The sequence below is a fragment of the Corvus brachyrhynchos genome, unplaced genomic scaffold, assembly GCF_000691975.1.
Source record: "Corvus brachyrhynchos isolate BGI_N302 unplaced genomic scaffold, ASM69197v1 scaffold43, whole genome shotgun sequence".
Lineage (NCBI taxonomy): Eukaryota > Metazoa > Chordata > Aves > Passeriformes > Corvidae > Corvus > Corvus brachyrhynchos.
Window position 1 is genome coordinate 222,171 of NW_008237353.1, and position 16,795 is coordinate 238,965.

At 40.6% G+C, this 16,795-nt stretch overlaps 1 protein-coding gene across 2 annotated transcripts in view; it reads right to left on the bottom strand.

Annotated features, from left to right (window-relative positions):
• The window catches only part of ELOVL2 (ELOVL fatty acid elongase 2), a 35,705-nt gene that overhangs the window by 15,423 nt on the left and 3,487 nt on the right, over nucleotides 1-16,795 (bottom strand). Inside the window, exons 1-3 of one of the 2 annotated variants that reach the window (XM_017730645.1) lie at nucleotides 6,710-6,762; nucleotides 2,121-2,338; nucleotides 1,296-1,483 (exon numbers count right to left, since the gene is read on the bottom strand). In XM_017730645.1, coding sequence (XP_017586134.1) covers nucleotides 1,296-1,483; nucleotides 2,121-2,223 — 291 coding nt within the window. In that variant the 5' untranslated portion in view covers nucleotides 2,224-2,338; nucleotides 6,710-6,762. Of the gene's footprint in view, nucleotides 1-1,295; nucleotides 1,484-2,120; nucleotides 2,339-6,709; nucleotides 6,774-16,795 lie in introns of those variants that run through there. The other variant, XM_008630879.2, reaches the window with a different exon arrangement.

Consider the following 16,795-nt stretch of genomic DNA (forward strand, 5'->3'; position numbering starts at 1 on the left):
GGGAGCATCGGTATTGTTTTCTATTCAGTAAATCCTTTTTGCTGAGTCCTGCTACTGCAGCCAGTTATCTGTATACCTTCAAGCAAAATGGCGGTTTAAACATCAAAATGCTAATTTAAATTCTGGAGGACAATCATTGTGGAGTCATCAAACCTTCCAGCAATTGTTCTGGTTTCTCCTTTGCTCTAAACCTTATCCTGCACTCCCAGACACCCACAGCAGCCTCTGAAGCCAGCTAGAGCATTGACCAGGACAAAGCTCTGAATAACACAATCAGTCCTTTGCACAAAGGCACAAACCTAAACTGCTCCTCAGCCATTTGACCAGGCCAGTCACTTGGTATTCAGCTCAAATTAATTTAAAACTTGAAATCTTTGGGGGTCCTGTTCAGCTTCTGAAAAGTTTCTTGTCCAACCAACAAAAACTTTTGTGGGTTTTGTCTTCTAGTGTTTATTTTTAAGGCTTCAAGTCGTGAGTGTTAACACCATAATATTAAAAGTACCTCAACCATCAAAAGACTGAAAATGGGCAGCTCACAAATAATATCCAAATAGTGACTTGTGGCTTCTGTTTCCCTCTGCAGAGGCAAAACCACACATGTCTGCTGAGGGGCACTGTTTGAATCCTCTGCTGTTGCAAAATCATCAGATGCATTCAAACCTCTCTTCTGGTTCTAAATGGATCCTGAATTATATGAGCATGTTCCTTCCTGATAAGTACTTGGGAAATAATCTGTGTGACCATATTCAGCCTCCAAGCCCCACAGCCCTTGCTTTTGGATGAAGTGGTAAGTTTTTAACATCGGTCTTTTACTGTCTGACTATATGAGGAAAGCTTCTTAGTCACAAGAGCAGAAAAATAACACTGAATTGCCAATACCATAAATAAATCAGTACTTACTCTCATCTAAAAATCTGTTCATATTTAAGCATGGGCATGGAAAAATCATTCCACGGACAGTCATATGAATAAAACCCAATCTATGGCACTTTCATGCATGCTGAAGAACAAGATACAGGCATGTTTGAGCTGAGTGACTGTTGCAGACTCAAATTTATGCCTGTGGACATGGTCCTGGCGGCAAAGACCTGTCCCCAGGTGTGGACTGTAGCTCAGGAAGGACAGCCAAAACATGCCAAGATCTAAGATGAGAAGGGACTCTTTTTTTAATACATTAAATTTATTTTTCTGTTGATTTTAACTTTTCTAGCAAAACCACCTGTCACTAAGGTATTTCTGCTAGAAACTGTATCTTGGTCACCTTTCTCAGCTGTGCTGCATGGAAGAGCACTTACCTCTATGAGCATGTAGAAGGAGAGCAGTGTGATGCCCAGGTTATACACGATGAGGTGAGCCCTGAGAGAGAAAGGAGGCCTGTTCTTCATGAACTTGTTGCCCAGCCATATGCAGAGTAGATATGCTCCAGTAAGGAAAAATGTGGGAAGGTAAGAGTCCAAAAGGAACCATCCTCTAACCCTGGGATCTAAAAAAGAAACACACAGAACAGGAAATTAAGATATGGTAAAGTATTGCTAAAATAAGGCAGAACACATCATGAAAAAAATTGCTAAAAGTGTGAGATGGAATCAGCCATTCTCTCCTCACAAGAGCTATCCATTGCTTTCAACTCACCAAAACTGCATGATAAGCCTCAGAGAATGTGGGCTGAAAACTGCATGGAATTCTCTAATAATGTAAGGTCACCTAAATCACCCCATTTTAACAGTAAAGAGAACATGAAGGGGGAAAACCCATTCTTATATGCTTTTAAAAATTTAATTTAATGTTTTAATTTAATATTTCTTTAAATCCTATCTTAATCTGCTCAACGGACAGTTTGCAGATAGTATTAAACACAAAATATGCAGGCAATGTTGCCACAGCTCATGTGTTATTTTAATTCTGCACTTGCCATACAGGTAGGAAGGTATACAACATTGGCTAGAAAACGCTCATACGAGGGGAGGACTTTTCCAAAACATTAAATATGAAAATCAAGCAGCAAATGTTTACTTTGATGGTTATCAAAGATCTTTGGCTGGGCGAGGCCTTGCTTTCTCACAGTTTCTGTCGCACTTGCCTGGTCCTGAAATGAAATATTGAGGTCAAATCCTGCTTACCCTGTTCACACAAGTAATCCCATTGGCAGTAATCAGATAGTTCAGTGTATATGAGCAAAGCCTCATCCCAGATGCCAAGCGGGAGGCACGGCTTTGTTGTCATATGAGCAACTGGATGTCATGAGCGAAAGGGGTGTGCTTTCTTTTCTTTTTCCTTTTTCCAAGATGGAGCAAAACCTAGAGTTAATTTTCCATAGCAACATTCTTCAGACACTTACCTATGGAAAGAACAAGGGGGCATCACGGCTAGATTTTAGAATTACTTATGAAGTAAGTGAATAAAGAAGTCAGTGAGGAGTTGTTGTGAAGGTCACACAGAAAACAGTTCTTTCTGTTCTTGGAAAGACGTTTTGGCTCTTGGAAAATGTTTTAAATTACTTAGTTTATTCTTTTACAGAGGCCAAGATTACATTAAAAATCATAAAAGAAAAGCTATTCATAGTGTATGAAAAAAACATTCTACTATTTTTCTGCCTGTGTTGAATTTGGAAAAGACTGGGCAATGGATGATGCACAAAGCAAATGTGCCCAAGTTTTTAGTAATTAATTCCAATTTTGCTGTACTGTATTCTTTCCAACAGTTCCTTCCTCAGAAATACATGCATACAGGTATATGTAAAGTGAAATTTTAAGTATGTTAGAGTAACTTGTGTATGAGCCAGGCTTTGATCATCAGCTTTCTTTCTAATTACATTTTTCTTCAGCTTATCCATCGCAGTGGCTGTAACAGTGATCTGTTGAATTTGGACCCCACAAGGGATGTTAGCTTTTTGTCTTGTGGGAAAGACTTTCAACCAGACCCCCACTAACATAGAAGTCCAATGCTCTCCTGCTTTTGGCTCTCCCTTTTGGGCTCCCAAAAACCTCTAAGAGTAGAGAGGTGTAGGATTAAAGCAATAACAACAGCACAATCCTTCCTTTTAGAGAAGCCTTGCTTTGTTGTGCATTACCAAGCTAGAACGCCCTGTTGTCTGTCTTTAGATCTCAATGCTTATTTAGGATCACCTCAGTGTGAGAAGGAAACACTTCCAACAATCTCTTAAAGCTTACAAGCCATGTCTGAAGCACTGGAATGAATGTTTTAGAGGTGATTCTGCTCCCTTATAGGCTCTCAACACAACACAGGAGTTATAGGACAGGTAAAGGTTGCACGTGTAAGTGTTGATGTCTTAGGAGTGTGTGTTTTAGGATAATAAGGATTTAATTTATTTAATTGGTATCCTGAACAAAGATGTAGAAAGCAGCCATGTCAGCAAGACTGCTATCTAAGGAAAGGTCTCCCATCCGAGGATTGCAACACTTGGTGCATAAAGGTTACATGCACAAAGGCAAACTGGCATCAGTAGATAACAAAACTGCATGTTTGCTCAAAGAGGAAAAGTATCCAGAAGAGTTCAGAATACAAATTAAACTACACAGAGTAAATTCTGCCCCAGTATGCCCTCAGAAAGTTTTCATTCTGCTGTGAGTGGCCACAAGCATGTGGGCTGATCCACACAAAAGCAGAACTCATGTGCTTGTTCAGGTCAGCATGTCAAGTATTTTTAAGTTCTACACTATTCCGGTTTCAAGAGAAATAGTTAAAACGTGTACCCTTCCTGAATATTTTCCACCACGACCTCAATGCCTTGAAGAGTAAGACAGTTTCTGGCAGAAAGTGGGTTTATAAAGGGCAGCCAAGGAACGTGACTGCTTTGTTTTCACTTCCACTTATCCCTGAATGACAAGCAGAGGGAGGTTTTTATGTGTCAAGAAGGGGGAGGAAAGGGAACGTATTTCAAAAGAAGTTATCAGAAGAATGAGAGATGAAATGTATTTCTGTTGACCGACAGTTAAATCTCCGTGTTCAAGTTCTATAAAGGTACACTGTCAGTAGGAGAAAGGATTATTTTTACAGTATTGAAGTAGGATAGCATCTGAAATTGAGACCAAAGCAGTGAATAAAGTCACAGTGGGAAAGCACTGGACTACAGCAGGGGAAGGAGCAGGGACCCACAAGCTCTGATCGCTCAGTGAATGAGCTCATTCACGGTCTCTGGCCATGATGTGCCAAACCCTTGGGGTGAAATCTTGGCTCGTTTGAAATGAGTGGCAAGCCTCCCAGGCTCTTTAAAGGTATCAGGCTTTTATCAATGAGGTTTAGAAACATTTTGATTCAAGTTTCTGTATAGCTTTGGCCAGTTAGTGTCTGGGTAGATTCAGGCCTTTTTAGGTGCAGAGGGGAGATGGGTTTGCACCAGTGCCTTGCTACTCATCGTAGTCTACTAAGGAAAAGTGCTTATTACTTTATCAAAGTTTAAATAAAATACATCTCTTCTTGACCACCTCTGTTTCTTTCACAGATAAAACAAACAGCCAGTTAAGTAGATTTAGCTCCTGCAATTCAATATTACTTATTTTTGCATAACACCAAACAATACTCTGCAGATGAAGGGTGGAAAAATGATCTCTTACAGGAGAAAATTGCTATTTCACGTGTTCTCAATTTGTCTTGAGCCTAAGAACCATATGGACCAACACCAAATTGAAAGACCAGCCCTTATTAAGAGACGCAACCAATGGGTAGGTATATGGCTACTGTTCCCTGATCCAAAGGACTTGTTCTGCTAGTTCAAAAGCAAACATGGAGGTAAATGGTAAATTTATCTACAAAGCCCAGCTGATACCAGTGAATGAAGGTACAAAATACGCTGATCTATAAAAATCAAATTCAGGTCTCTGATAGTCTGTCCCTCATTCTAGTCGGGCAGTACTGCAGCTTGTGTTAACCCAGTACTCCCAATGCGGCAGAGATTGCCTCTGGGAAACAGAGCATGGCTTTCTGTCTCTTCTAGTGCCCTCAGACACATCTGGTAATGATGATAAAGACCTGCATAGTGATACAATTATTTCAGGAGTTACTATCTAAAATATAAACAATAAACAGGGGATTGGTTTTTAAAATAATAGAGTGCTGTTACCTATCCTTTTAATCCATCTTACTGCTGAATGAAACGTGTACTGTGGATGGAAATCAGTAGAGAGAAAGAAGAGGAATAATTTGTGGGAATGTTTGGGGGAAGCCCTCAAATTCATTAGATATTCATCTGTGGGGTCATTTGATTTAAAACTGATTGCGGTTTATTGTGAATTATTTATGTGAATTATTTATGTGGATAAACACACTGGAGGGAGCTATGCTATTCAGGAAATGCATGGTACTGTGTCATTATACCACCAGTTAAATTAAAGATCAGAGTGAAGAGGCATGGACAAACTTCAGCATTGATGTCTGGAGGAGGAGGGTGATGTACTTGGCAAACAATACAAATAATACTTGTTTAATGGAAGTGCTTTCTAAAAGCCCAAAGGGATCTCTGTGCTATTCAGAATTGGATCAACTATAGTTTATTCCTTCAGACAATTTGTCTGGACCAACAAGGAAAGAGGAATGAAAGAGAACATCATGTCCATTTGGGAAAAAAAAAAAACCCAAAAACAAAACACCAAAACCCCAAAAAGTAGTGCTTTTATTCTTCTGATCACATTTCTTTGTTAACATTAAAATGTACTATTGTAGAAGCCATTAATAAAACCTATTCTACGTTAACCACTTCTGCTGCAATTCCCAAGCTGTTCAGTGTTTCTTCGCTGGAAATCATTCTTTCAAACTTCACATCTACTGTATAGATGATGGAAAAAAATTTGTAGCCATCCAGCCAGCTAAGAAAAGTAAGAATTTCTTGTGTTTAAGAACACTACATTTTCCCTTTTCCTTCCAATTAAGCAAGAACTTCTGTGACATAGAGAACATTACTGCAACAAACTGAGAATCCATAAGCATATGTCCACCCACATGAGCAGCAGTTCTGGATTTAACCATGGTAAAAGTTTGCAAGGCAATTCCTGAAGTTAAACCCAGCCCTATGAACAGCAAGGTGGCCTTGCAGGGACCTACTCTGAAGACTGTGTCCTGTCTAAGCTCCTGTCTCATCCCTTTCTTGTATTTGCTTGGCTCTCTTAGCCCTAACTTTGATGCGTCATCCTTGCCTGCAGTCCTATTTTAGGCTTGGGGTTTTTTTTACTTACTTTTTTCAATCCTAACAAAGCATGAGGCACCTCCAAGCTACAATTATTTAAGATACTCTTGTCCAAACTGTTGCAGAAAGCAATAATAGGAAGTCAAAAGATGTATCTGTTCTCCCACCCAGTCTATTGGTTTATTGGAATTTTGGATGTGATCCTGCAGGTTGCTTTTGCTCCAAGCATCCTTCTGAATTAGGCAATAAGTAGCTGGACCAAACAAACTAGATTATGAATGGCAATCAGTCCCAAACCAGATCTTCCACTTTCATAAAGATCCAAACTTTCAGGTTTTTTATTCCACGTTAGGATGTAAAATTGAATTTGATATTCTCAGAAACAAAGGAATCACAAATAATTGCACTGATAGATTTCCGGCAATAATGGTGTGTTCCTGATAATAATGTGATTCTGCCTAGTTTACATTTTTCAATAAGAATTTACTCAGAAAATTTATTAGAAGTTTTTTTGGGTGGTAACCTGTAGAAGTATTATTTCTTTAAAGGGCTGTAAGTGGAGCAGCTTACCTCGAGGTCCAAACATATAGTCCACAAACTCATTTACATCCCGGTCAAAAGCTTTCAGGGTCTCCTAAAAAGTATGGAAAAGGACATGTGACAAAGATATTATCTCAGGGTCACAGGGAGAGTATGATTAAAAAAAACTTCAATAAACTTGTAAAAAGTGTGTCATGCTCAAGTATTTCCAAAGTATGCAACATCATGTACACTGAAAACCCCCAAACCTCTTTAAAAATTAATTTAGGGCAGACTGTGGTCTAGACAACAATACAGGCCTCATTGCTGGAAACTGCCCAAACCAGAACTTTTTAGGAAGGGAAATTAAGGTTGCACAATTGAAAATCAGCAAGTGCCACAGTAAATCCACCTGTGATGGATGTAGTTTTCACTCTAATAACAATGCTTCTTTGATATGTTTCCTCAACTGAATATCTCAATGCTTTACACTTAAAGAAGGAAATCTTTAAGTGATTTAAGTGAAGGTGAGCCAGCTGAGATTTCTCTAAATGAGGCCCCAAGTTCCTATAAAACAAGCCTACAGAAGAACCTAGAGGTCCAGTAATGAAGTTCAGGCCATGGACGGTGGCAGGAAGAGGAGGGTTACATTATGGAGACATTGTGTTTTGAGGTCTAAGTCAATGAGGCTGCTAAGCTGGCAGGTTTAGCAAATTTGTGTCTGTTTTTGACTGAGTTGGGAGCTAAGCCATGACCTACACAGTCCTTCCCCCAGCTGGATGTGGTGATCTCTCCAAAACATTTCTTCCCAGACTCCAGTTCTGGGCAGTGGCTTCCTGCATGCCAATGCCTGAACAATTCCTTGCCACAGCCTAAGGTCAGCCAGGTTCTTCCTCTCTTCTTCCCAACAGTACCCTACTGTGCTTGAATTAATTTCAGCACTGAGAAAATGCTGCCAGGCTGAGGAGAGAGACACAGAGTGATGCTGAGCATCTCTGAAGAGTGAGAGCTGCTGTGGGAGGCATTTGAATGTCAGATATCTCCACACCAGCCTGGGCTGCAGACACCATTAACAGATTTGCCTTATAAAGAACCATATTTGCACCCTGGAAGGTCCAGCCCTGGCCTCTCCATTCCTCTGCTGGGACTGGGTTGTGATCTGGGCAGGGACAAGCTCCTGGCACTCCCAACCCCCTTCCTTCTGTTTCTTCAGCTCTTGATTTTGGTCCTCAGATTGTTCAAAGTGGAAAGGACAGATTTTGTGTGAACGTGTGGTAATGAGAGGTTCTTTCAGCACCTTAGGCTGTAAACTTCTGTCTCTGCAAGATGCTGCTGCATTCATGTTTTCTTGGAGAAAAGCTGAACAAAACCCCCAAAACTAAAAGTGAATGTTCTTCTAAACCAAAAAAAAAAAAGAAGAAAAAAATAAGAAAAAAAAAAGAAAAAGACTTGCTCAAAAGAAACTGGTGATTCACGATACAAAATATTTCTCAATACAAAAAGGCTTCTCATACTTCACAGCACTGAGGAAACTAAACTAGCTTTTAGGGAAGTGTCCTGGCTACAGCCCACGAAGAAAGGTATTTTCTGAATTTCAGACAATAACCTTAGCAGCCTAATGATGGCTTCTGTCACAGCAGGTGACTCAATTTCCAGGTGTGGGACTTGTGCAAATATCTGCTTCCATTTTTACCTCCTTGAGCTATGCAGTAGTTCTGTTATTATTTCATGACAACGATACTCCCCTTTGGGAAATGCCACACTGCTGTTTGTGATGTGCCCACCTGCTGCACTAATTTGAAACAGACCTACTGCTGTGCTTAATGGTTTTGTGGTTAGACTTAACAGACTGTTTTGGAAAAACTATTGTAATGGATTTGAGTGACTTGTAGGAATGAGCATGCAAAGTTATTTGCTTTCATGCTTACACTATATAAACAAATCTTACATGTCCAGAACAAAGTAAAACACCATGTATATTCCTTTTACATTAAAATACTGTAGACAAACCTATTCTTGGCTGCATTGAAATGGAAATTAGGTACTGAATGCTTCTAGCAGTTAGATGGAGAAACAGGAATTGTAGAATATTAAGAAGAAAGAGGAGAATAAAAGAAAAGAATAATAGAATTGTTTAGGTTGGAAAAGACCTTTTAGGCTATTGAGTCCATCCGTAAACCCAGCACTGCCAACTCCACCACTGGACCATGTCCCTGAGTGCCACATCTACACGTCTTTCAAATAGCTCCAGGGACAGTGATAAAATCACTTCTCTGGTCAGACTGTTCCAGAGCTTAACAACCCCTTCAGTGAAGAAATTTTTCCTAACACCTAATCTAAACCTCCCCTGACACAATTTGAGGCCACTTCCTCCTGTCCTGTCACTTGTTACCTGGGAGAAGAGACTGACCCCCACCTGGTTTCACCTTCCTTTCAGGCAGCTGTAGAGAGTGATAAGGTGTCCCCTGAGCCTGCTTCTCCAGGTTAAACACCCCCAGCTCACTCAGCTGCTCCTTACAGGACTTGTGCTCCAGACCCTTCCTCAGCTCCACTCCCCTTCTCTGGACACGCTCCAGCACCTCAATGTTGTTCTTGTGGTGAGGGGCCCAGAACTGAACACAAGATTCAAGGTGTGGCCTCACCAGTGCTGAGCACAGGAGGACAACCACAGCCCTGGTCCTGCTGGCCACACTATTGCTGATACAGGCCAGGATGCCCTTGGACTCCTTGGCCACCTGGGCACACTGCTAGCTGGCTTTCCACTGACTGTCTACTGGTCTAGGCCCTTTTCCACAGGGCAGCTTTCCTGCCACTCTGCCGCAGCCTGTAACACTTCCTGGGCCTTGCTGGACCTCACACCATTGGCCTCAAACCATCGATTCAGCCTGTCCAGATCCTTCTGCAGAGCCTTCCCACCCTCAAGCAGATCAATACTCCCACCCAACACAGGTTACTGTCTTCACTGATCCAACTTGCAAGCTCTTACACCTGGTTAGGATGAGGAGGCAGCTTGCTGAGTAGACAAGCCAGTCTGAAGTTAAATCTACCTCCTTATAAGTGTGCTTAAATGATGCAGAGGGAGCTTGTACCAGTTGACGATGCTGTTCCCATCTGTCTTAATTAGCACTACAAAAATTCAGTGCCTCGGTTGTTTTCATTGGTAATTTGAGAGTAGAACATTTTCAAGGAGGTGCAGCAGAGAAACAAATATTGTTCTTGAGCATGTTGTCCCAGCCTTTGCCTCTCTTTCAACATTTTACAGCTTATTTTAGTTACAGGAAGAAAAATATAGATTTACAAGGTACAGATTTTTAAGATTGTTACAGAAAATATATTTGTTTATTTACCTAAAACTAGTAGTAATTGTTTGGGAAAAAAAATTCTTACTTAAAAAAAGGTAGGTAATTTTGTGTGACTAGTCTTGTCACCTTCCTGTCAACACCGCTACAAGAGACTATATTGTATTTTGGGGTTTTAGAATATGTCCTTAATAGTACCTCTGGGCAGATTAGATGCAAATGTCTTGCTCAACATGACCTGTCACATTTCTAAAGAAAAGCAAATAAAACCAGTCTGAACAAATCCATGTGCTCAGACAACTCACTTCTCTCTGGCAAATCACTGTAATAGCCTTTATCAAGGAAGGTATTTGAGTTACAAGGCTAAGATTAACATGTCTTTCATGTTGGTTCTTCTTTTGTACAGGACATTGCTCTGGGTATTAGCAATGTATATTCCTTGGCAGGATTTTGGACAGATCTGTGTAAGATCTATTTACCTAAACCTATAAAAAAGACCGTAGGTTATCTGAGCTAATCAAATCACCCAAATGGAAAGATGGGGAGGGAGAACAAAGTCAATGATGATAAAGCAACAGAGATCTCTCTAATGAGATATTTCAGTAATTTTGCACAGAAATGTAAGTAAGTGAATAGGTAGCACAGTGCACATAAGTGAATTAGTTGTCATGCCATTGCACCTAAAACACAATTTCAAAGTCACCGGGTATGTAAAAAATATGTCATTCTTGTTCTAAGTTTATACATCTTTGTCAATGTTGGTCTTCATTGAGAGACCAATGTGTACTGGTTTTCTAGTAGTTTTAGCAAAAGTAGTATAAGCTATGTAAAAATTAGGCAAATGCTATATAAACAGTGCAGATATCAAAATAACTTTGATTTGTGCAAAATACCTTTGATTTTTCAAAATACCAATGATCTGTCATTAGGCATTATTTATTGCCCAGTGAAAACACTGCCTCAAGTGATTTAGGTTTTCTCTTAATATAGCTTTATAACCAAACTATCAGGATCCAATAGAAACATGAAAAATCTTTCTGAAATAAACTTCTTACAGATGAGTAAACTGCATTCAATCTTACTTATGCTATCTGGAAACCCTTTGTATTACTGTTGGTTTGGATTTTTTTTTTTCATTCAAAAGCTTTGAATGTCATTCAGTGCCTCAAAAATCCGAGATAATTTGTTGCTTGTTCTTACACAGCTACATAGAAATTAGGATACTCTGTACAAAACAAGATCTCATTTCAGACTTCAAAGAAAAAGTGGAAATGGATGCCAGCCTCTGCTCTCTGATACAGCTCCTAGAAGTACCTGTGATATTTTAAACTACCCTGATAGAAAATGCATGTATTAGCTATATGATTATTTTTATTATTTAAATGGCAATTTTTCCTTAATTCCCTGAAGAGTTCTGCTCTGTACATAGTCAGTGACTGAGAAGTACTGGAATTAATCCAAATTTATCAGCATGTTTAAAGAAACTGATCTTAGATGCTACAGTGCATATATTTAAATATACAAATATTAAAGAAGATTTTGTAAATGGTAGTGTTGGCTCTAGAATGGCTGAAATAGTGGATGAAATGAAGCAAAGTTGAGTCCAGGTCAGAGCTGCTTATAGATTAAATTGTTTAGCTTTTTATTACTTGAAGCATTTAAAATTACTCTGATCAAAAAATGTACAATGGGGGACAATTCTCCATGATAGATTGCTTCAGACAACCTCCTAGGGTTTTGTCATCTTTACCTCCTATGATTTGTGTGTTGTGTCTGTAGGGGAAACACATATAAAAAAAATCCCAAAAGCAAGCACTTATTTAAGGATTTATATGTGAACTGCAGAGAAAGTTGAAGCTGAAGGCAGAAAGGTGAGCCAGATTTTGCTATGAATTGTGTCTTATAAGAAGGGAGATATTCAATTAAATTGGGAGGCAGGACATCCAGGAGCTGGCAACAAACTGTTACTTTGTGTAATTTTTGCTTAATATATGGGTCTCACTGCTAGACAATTTCACTGAGAGTAGGAACAAGCTGGAGTGAGCTCATGAGAGAAACACAGCTAGCTGGGGGTTGAGACTGCTGCTATGTCCCATGGATGTAATGGGAGGGAGGGAGGGAGGGAAGGAAAAAAATATCTAGAAGAGACATAATCTTAGATCTTCTTTATTAGCATTTTAGATTAATCATTTGAAGAGACAGAAACTGGAGTCCTTACTAGACATGGTAATTTCTGTGTCCCACATTCCAGGACATTCTCTCCACTCTGGTGGCTGACCAAGATTAGGGACAGGGGCACACAAAAGCCCTACCCAGCAGAGTGGTGTTGCCAGAACTCCCAGAAGAAGCACAGCCCTCTGTGGTAACCTGGGCTGGCTAACAGGCTCTTTTGCCAACATGAGATGGATCCATGGGAGATGTCTTTGCTGCAGTAGCAATCTCACTGCCTGAGTCCTTCCATCTGTCCTTCGAAGGCATGGAATTTGGCGTGACAGAAGGGACTGAAGCTAAGGGAAGTGAGAGAAGCTCTGCTGGTGGTCTGGGTCCAGAGAGGTGCCCGTATAATATGTGAACAACGTTTGGTAATGCTCCTACTTTGCAAAAGATAGGCAAGAATAACTAGGAAAAGAACTATGTGTGAACTACTCCATCTAAATATTTAGTCATTCTTTTAGAATTCCAAGAAAAGGGAGAGCTGTATCTTTGTTCTGGAAATGCAAGCTTTGTAATACATTATAATGTAATGCAAAAATCTCTGACAAATATGGTATGGTGGAAAAAATAAACAAAAGAAGGCTGTTCCAGCTTTAGCACAGAAAATAAAAAATGAATGGTCTTTGTATGTTTCTTTTCTCTTCCAATTTCTTCTAAAGGCTTTCATATTAGACAGTAAGTACTCCATGAAAAAAAGATGTTCTTACTGTGGCCAGTAAATTATTTTAAAAACTTCAAGAGCAGTTTTGAAGGTAGCATAGAACAGCACTGTCTACGTTTGAGAAACACACAGTATTTCTAAAAGGTTTCAGTGAGAGCCATGTCTGATCTGAAAAACTTTATTTGATTTTCAATGTTTTCTAACAAGATCATATCTTCTATTAATTTTTCATGCTATGCAATACATGATTCATTCTAAATGCATGCTAAAGCTTGCATGCATATGTGCAAATATCTGGATATTTTCCCAATTGATATTAACAAATTCAGCACCTTTGGTGACAGTTTTGTTTTGCAGTTGAGGGTTATTTTTTGCACGTATTTGGAAATGACCAACTGCAGGCTGGCAGCCTATATGAGGCTGATAGCCTGTTATCTGACAAAGCAAGTTGGTGGGGGAACTGGTTCATCAAATAGGTTGGTTTTCTCTGGAGGGACTTGGGAACAGCTGTTTGAACAGGGACTACAGCCAGAAGTGCTGAGCACCTTCTCTTGTGCTGATTTAGTCACTGAAGAGGGAACTGAGTTGGTGGTGTTACTGAGGATGCAAAGATAAGCGGAAGGTAGCTGCAAAGGGAAGGCAGGCTTGCAGGTTTTCCCTCAGTAGCTGCTCAGGTTACACCACCTGGAAGAAAATGTAATTTCAGTGAATTCCTCAACATGAAGACTGGCTGGCCATTTCTGGCATAAAAAATGAACGGATGCAAAGTTTGGTAAGCATGGAAAGACACAGCTAAATGTAGTCAGAGCTTTTATCATTTAAGCTGCCTAGGTGGCCTGACTTCAGATTCTCTTAATTTATTGCTGGTCAGAGAAATTTTACTGCAGGACTTAGCAGTGCCTGAAGGGAAGCAGGAGGCTGCCAGTAGTATTTGTATCAAACCTGAAGCAGAATATTTAACTGCCTAAATTACCAGGAGCATGCTAAAAGATGCTCCTTACACCAGCTAACTGAATTTAATTTAATCTTCAATTTCAGTTCTGTGTTCTCTCAGATCTTTCAAGGAAGAGCTGACTCTTCCAAGAGGTCTGCGGTGTAGTGCTGTGCTGTGTGATGCTGAGGTGTCTTGATGAGCTCTGTGGTCCCAAGGGACCTGTGGTAGCCAGGCTCCCTGCACAGACAGATGGACTTGGACAGGGAACAGGAGCTCCCTTTCTGGAGGGTGGTAACTGAGCAGCTGTGGCTGCTTCCCTCTGACTGCCAGCAGCTATTCCTGGAGCTGGGCACCTACACAAGTACTTCCCCTTGCAAACACAGCCAAGATAAGGAAGCAGTACCTGGATACAAGCAGCAGCAGCCAGCCTGCCGGGGGTGCCTGTGATACCAGTGTTCACACCTGCTCTCTGTTTTGTATTTCAGTGGACTTTCAGCTTGCATTCTAAATCTGCCCTGAGCCTCAGACTACCAGCTAACTCTGGAATTTATTTTTCTTCAACTACAGCTCTTGTCTCCCTATGGAAAACTTAAGTATGTGTCTGAGCAGGGACTAGAATCCAGATGTTGAGATGAATTATTTCAGTTCCAATTTTTCCTTTTTCTTTGATGCTGGTGATGGCTGACCACCCTCAAAAATTCAGGGGGATGTGCTAGCCCAAGCAGTTAAGAAAGTCATAAAAAGATGTCAGATTTGAGTTCAAGTTAGGTAGAATAGCAGTTTGACCTTAAAGATCATTTAGTTCCAACCCTCCTACCACGGGCAGGGACCTTCCACTAGACCAGGTTCCTCAAAGAAGAAATTTTTCCTCTTGATAGTATGCCTCTTCTCTTTGGGGAGTTAGGAGCTGATCTTTTGACAAATGTGCACCTAAACCAAGTTTCAGTGCCGATTTCACATGCCTCTGGTGAATAACGTCACCTTTATGCAGTTCCATTTGTGCCAATGGTACTTTTTGTGGGTGTTTCCAAACCAGACCAGAATGTTAAAGCAATAGGAACTGTGGATCCAGCAAACACCCCCTGACACTGCCCACAGTGGAGAAAGAGCAGAGTCAAACCAACAGCTCCCACAGGCAGATAGAAGCTACCACAGAAAAGAGCAAGGCCAGAAGGGACTTGGCACAGACCTCCCCTGACTTAATTCACATTTTCTGCTAAAGCAGCTGGTGGCAGAAAGCCAACCCCATCCTTCAGTATCTGTTCCTGTGTTATCTTTCCCTCTGGTGAAAGGGAAGCAGATGACTTTGTGGCTTGAAGGTTGAGAAACCTCCACACATTCCTCTGTGGAGTGTGAGTTTGGGTGGCCTCCACGAGTCAGAGCACACGGCTCTCTTAACAACCCCTCCTTAGGCATCTCATGGCTCTCTGAGTATTATTCACAGAGAGCTTTAAGAGAAACAGTGGCCTACTAAAGGCAGAGCCTTTGCCTTGCTGCCCACGCGGCACTTGTGGCTACAAATTTTAAGTACAAGTGTTCCTCACCCCGAGGAAGCAGATCCCTTTGGTGAGCTTGCTCACTGCCCCCCAAAACAGCATGTACACTCTGCTTTGGGTCTCTGAGCTCCAGGCCAGGCTTTAGCTGGTCACCTCAGAACAGCAGAGTGACCCAAGAAGACCTGCTATGCTTGGTCTTTCCTAAAACATGCCTGCACCCCATCCTGCTCATGGCTGTAACTGCAGTGCAGGCACATGGCCCACACCAGCTGTAATCCCTCTCATCTAGAGTTGCAATATCCACCCTCACTGCTGACTTTCTTCTTGTTTTTTACAGAAGTGAATCTGCAGGCTACCCTTGCTGCTGAAATGCTTCTCTGAAACAACAGCTTAAGGAATGATAACATTATCTCACACATAAGGGAGTTTAGGAAAATGCAATGGATGATAACCCAATGCAATGAAAGGGAAAAAAATTAAATTTACTTTTGGATCTTCTAACATTCACCTTTCTAAAGCATTGTGATACAAAATGAAGATCAAACTGTAAAAGCTTTGTTGTTTGTGTTTTCATTCTCTCTTCCTAGCTAACAAAAATCACCCTGCTTTCTACTTTTTCCTTCTCCCTCCAAAAGACTGGGTTTCAACTTGTGATACTGTGAGGTTTTACAGAGAGGTTTCTTATGGCTCTCTGAAAATGCCAGATTTTAGCTGTAGTGAAGTAGAAGGGCAAGTTCTGCCTTGTACTGCCAAATTTATAATAATGCATGACAAAAGCCCAAACCCCAGCATGTATTGCTTTAGTGCAGTTACACTTGTGGAGTGAGTTGTGCAACGCTTTACTTGGTGTAAAACTCCTGAAAATTGATTCCCTGGCTCTGGGGGTTGCTGCCAAAAGCAGGCACTTTGCAAGCACCTCAGTTCTGTGTGAGAGGCCTTTACAAGCAGGAGATGCTGAAGGAACACTTTTCTCTCAGGCCTGATCAGTTGTGGGCTGATGGTTGGTGACTCACATTGGAAATGAGAGTTTGAGCTGTTTTCAGCTGAGGAGCCAACATACTCCAGACTTTTCACTTCTGAAAAATGTAATATTCATGCTAATATTTAGCTTCCTTCTGCTTTGGGATTTTAAATTTTGTTTAACAAGAGGTCTATTTTCACTTGGTTTTGTAGTCCTGCTCACCACTGCACCTGCTCATCCCACATATGGGAATAAGAATGGAGAAATAGCTGCTTTATGGTTTCTGTCAGGATTCAAATCAGGTTGAAACACCATCAATACCACAGGTGAGAAACCACTAAGAGGCAGAAGAATTTTAGTGAAAACATTTTAAGTGTGTGAGCTATTTCAGACATCAGTCTTGTTTCTGGACTGTGCAACCTGCTAGGAGTCATAGAAAATACTAACTGCTCACATAAAATGAGGCGAGAATTATTTTACCAGTCACACTACTGTCAGATCAGTTATTGTGAGACAAATTGCTTTTGCAAAATTAATTAGCTGTTCAAGCTTTTTTTTTTTTTTTTTTTTTT